This window comes from Marmota flaviventris, chromosome 1 (genome assembly GCF_047511675.1).
Source record: "Marmota flaviventris isolate mMarFla1 chromosome 1, mMarFla1.hap1, whole genome shotgun sequence".
Classification (NCBI taxonomy): domain Eukaryota; kingdom Metazoa; phylum Chordata; class Mammalia; order Rodentia; family Sciuridae; genus Marmota; species Marmota flaviventris.
The window spans coordinates 76,756,374-76,760,596 of NC_092498.1; the positions used below are offsets into that span (position 1 = coordinate 76,756,374).

At 35.7% G+C, this 4,223-nt stretch overlaps 1 protein-coding gene across 1 annotated transcript; it reads right to left on the reverse strand.

Annotated features, from left to right (window-relative positions):
• Nucleotides 1-669: 669 nt before the first annotated feature.
• Nucleotides 670-3,831, reverse strand: Sostdc1 (sclerostin domain containing 1). Its single transcript, XM_027932764.2, has 2 exons — nucleotides 3,627-3,831; nucleotides 670-1,085 (listed from the first exon to the last, which is right to left on the reverse strand). The coding sequence occupies exons 1-2, from the start codon at nucleotides 3,829-3,831 to the stop codon at nucleotides 670-672; spliced, it is 621 nt and encodes a 206-aa protein (XP_027788565.1).
• Nucleotides 3,832-4,223: the final 392 nt, after the last annotated feature.

The window sequence follows — 4,223 nt, forward strand, 5'->3', positions numbered from 1 at the left end:
AATAGTTAATCAGCTTTACTTATTAGCTGCTGCCATGCATTTCTGGCATTCCATTCCAAGCGAGGGTCAGCATGCAAGGTATAATTTCATACTATGAGACTGTAAAAAGCTAGAGGGCTTATTTTTGAAGTGAAATGTCACAAGTTCTTTCTCTTTCTTTCAAAAGAAAATCTCTTCTGCCTGCTAAATTGTTCCCCTGAAAATTACTAAAAAAGCACCTTTCTGAAATGTTACTGGGAAGATTCATGGCAACAACTTAAAAAAAAAAAAAACTTTTCTGTTTTGAAGGGATTTTTGTTTGGAAAGGGTAGAGATAGGTTAGGGAATGGAGAGTGAAAGAGCCTTTTTTCACTTTTAGGATATAATGATTCGGGTTTAGGGGTGTATATTGTGTCAATAGTTTTAAAAAGTATGGGGAATTAAAACTACAGGATGTGTGGGATTTAAATGCAAATTGCACTCATGAACATACATATATCTTGAAGAACTTGAAAAGGAAAAGCAATTCCCAGAGAAGGTCCTGATACTTAGGACAGTTTTCTGGGCTCTATCAAAGCAGAAAGCATATACTTTCGAGTGAGAAAATAGCAATGGCAGGCTTGAGTCTTCCAAGCAATCAAATCTGTAAAGCAGATGGTTCCTAGGCAGTTCAGTCTGAGAGTATGAGTTCTAACTCATGCTGTGCTTGCTGGATTTGCTAGCTCTTTTCCGCTCTCTGTGATGCTGGGCTGGTTTGGCAGGCGACACACTCTCAAAGTTGTGACTGGACTCATTGTGCTGCCGGGTGTACCTCTTGCATTTGCAGGCAGTGACCACAGTGATTTTGTAGGTGCGTGTGCTGCCATCTTGACATTGCAGCTGGATTCTCTGGGTGCGTGTTTTGTCATTAACACACCTCCACTCCTGGGAGCTCCTCCTGCTCCAGTATTTTGTTCCATACCCTCCTCCAATCCAGTTAGGAAGCACTGGCAGAGGCAAGCACTCACCAGCACATACCAGCTCCTTCAGAGGGCTGATACTGGTGCACTGGCCATCAGAGATGTATTTGGTGGAACGAAGCTCCCGGCAACCTACTTGAACCCGACCTGCAAAAAAATGGAAAAGAACATGTATCAAAGACAAAAAGCAGATGAAGATTAAAATAATAATAATAATAATAATAATAATAATAATAATAATAATAATAATAATTTGCATTGACAAAATAATATCCAAATAGTAACAAACTGCTAAAGAGAAAGTTAGCATCTACTTTTGTTTTCACAGTGCAAAAATCTGCTAAATAGTTGTTAGAGACACTTTCATGAAAATCATCAGTTTACATAAAGGCTATAACATTTTTTGGAAAAAAAATAATCTTAAGACTGATTTTTTTCATGTAAAACATTAGCTAATTGTTTATTAGAATATTTGAAAATCTCATTTGCTTAGTCTCACTTCCCAAAAAGGGTTCAGCAGCTATTCCATTTATGTGTAAATATTCATTCTTCAATGAGTCCAAAAGAGTGCACTTTCATGTTCTCTTTCTCATGGGTCATATTGGCTAATGTCTGCAAGTGCTTTTAATTAGTTTTTTTTTTTTTTATCTGTTGAGAAAATGTGGAAAGTATTTAAATATTGTAGGCAGTGCAGATTCGCTCTGTAATACTTGATTTCACTTATAGATTTCAGCTGCATAGAATCATATGGGTATATCCTCTGACATTTTGCACATCAAACTTAGTAACTACATTTTAAACATAAATTCCCAAGCCATGTTTTTAAAATACCAATAGTAAAATGTTTGAAATTCAAAATGCCACTACAACTCAAAATTTAAAGAATATAAAAACCCCTAAATCAGGAACGTATGGTTGCCATAACAACTTGGCTACATTTCCATGAATTTTATGGCAGAAAAATACCTAACATGTCTGATTTACAACTGCAAAAGGAACCACGGTGTTCATTTCCTGAATATTGGTTGTGGCAAACTTTTTGTTTTAGTTATTCACATTTGACAAGTTTGTTCCTTAATTAGCTGTTTTTTATTACATGTTTTATGTAATTAAAATAAAAATTAATCTTGAAATATTTAAAGTTTTTCTTACCATTGTTTTGTTATCTAAACTTTAGGAGAATTGCTTATAACAAACTTGGAAAGAAATCAAGTCCTGTTAACCAATATTTTAAAAAGAACATTTAAAAGCATAAGTTGATGAAATGTTTAAAAATATAAAATATAAAATACACTGAAGTGGTTGTACATAGAATACTGCAAGGTAACTCTAATTATAATGTGGATTAGGAGTTTTACTTCATTTCTGTGCCCTAGCACTTCTGAGGTAAGAGATATAGCCTAAGGGAAATGTGATAGTTGTGGGAAAATATATGTGTATACACATACATATATATAGATCTAGAGTTGTGGGACTGAAATTAAAGGTTAAACAATTTGCCTGGGCAGTGTGCTGGGCTTGCCTGTTTCTGAGCCCAGCTCACCTTCCTGCAGCTGCCTTAGGAATGCACCTGGAAACAGCCAGAGATGATTTTGATTTGTCTAGTTTTTTGTTCCTGTGCACGTAGATTCAGCATTTTTGCAATGACAGTTCATTGACAATGAATACCCACCACATTGCATAGTAATATAATAGTAATCAGATATGCCTATGTTCTTAAAAACATACATCTTCACGAAAATAAAAACACCTTGGATTTCTTAGGAAGACATTACCAGTCTTTTTAGCTCTGACTTTTCAGAGGTCAAAACTACTTTAACAGTTGAATGGAGTTTAAGGAGGAGGTGCAAAATGATTTGTGAAGATTTCCTGTACACTGTTTCTGTCTCTCTTAAAACCCGATTATTAGCATGTGAACTCTTCTAAGGGAAAGAATGAAACAAAAGTTAGAAGAAATTTGAATCCTCTTAATTAGTGGTCAATTAGTGTGCCAATTAAACAGAAAAGGGCAAAAGAATGCTTCCTATACAAAACATTACTGTCATTTTAAATATCTTAAGTCATAAAAAGGTTCTCCATATTTCACAGAAATATATAATTACCTAAAATTTGATTTTTTTAATAAGAAATTATTTCAGAAAAATGTGGCTCCAACATTTTGAGTTTAATCCCTCTTTTACATTGAGCATCATCAAAACCTTAAACATTTCAGTAGAAGTGTTATAGAAATCCACGTGGACAATTTTTTTTCCCCTCCTCTGAAAGCTTGCCTTTTCCTCTTGTTATCTCCTATATGAGCTACCTTTATACACTCTACCAAAATTGCACAGGTCGTGAAGTAAAGTGATAAAACAACCTAAACTTAAATGATGTAGAACAATGATTTTAAAAATTCTCATTTTTGCATAGTTTTAAGAAAAGCAACAACTTAATTCTTAGGTACATTTTCTTTGTGGATGTTTGTAAAACTAAACTTTGTACTAGCATTGTGAAGCCACTGTTTTCATTACGCTAACTCTAAAATCACTACCTAAGGAAGAATGCCAATCTATGCATGCAGCAGATTGCTCCCAGATTGTTTGCAAAATATATATAGTTCAAGTTAGTTAACAATGGAATGATTTTACGGGAATGTGAGCTAATGCTACCAAAAAAGAAGAAAATCTACACAAAGTAGAACACACTTACTGTTTCGATCCAGTCCAGTGTTACTGAAATGCCTGCCTCCATTTCTGGCTTGATTCAACGTGCTGTTGCTGCTGGGGTGTACTGGAACAGGTTTAACTACATGTGAATAAAGGATTTCTGTGGCATCATTTTTAAAAGCCAAACAGCTTTTCATTAGGATGCATGCAAGGGGAATGAGATAGAAATGAATGGCAGGAGGAAGCATGGTGAGTAGAGGATCTGCTTGACTGGAGAGCTGGTTTGTTCCTGTCCCTCTGCTTCTGCACTGTAGCTGTGAAATTCCTCCTCAAGCTTCCCTTTATATATCCACAGAGGTTTGGCGTTCATTCAGGTGTAAAGTTGTATAGGGCTTCAGAGTGAAAACACAGAGAAGGGGTGGGATCCCTACTTGACCCTGCAAAAGAATTTTACCAATGGAAAAGAAGGCTGCAGAAAAGGAGGAGCTTGGTATACAAATTGCCTGAAATGTCAGAGTTGGACTTCACTTGTCTGGGAGCCCGAAGCAGGCAGACACATCCTATAGCAACTCCCGACTCTCCTCTGCCATTTCCTCTCCTGAATCTAGTTCATGTTCAAGTTTAATTTAAATAAAAACAC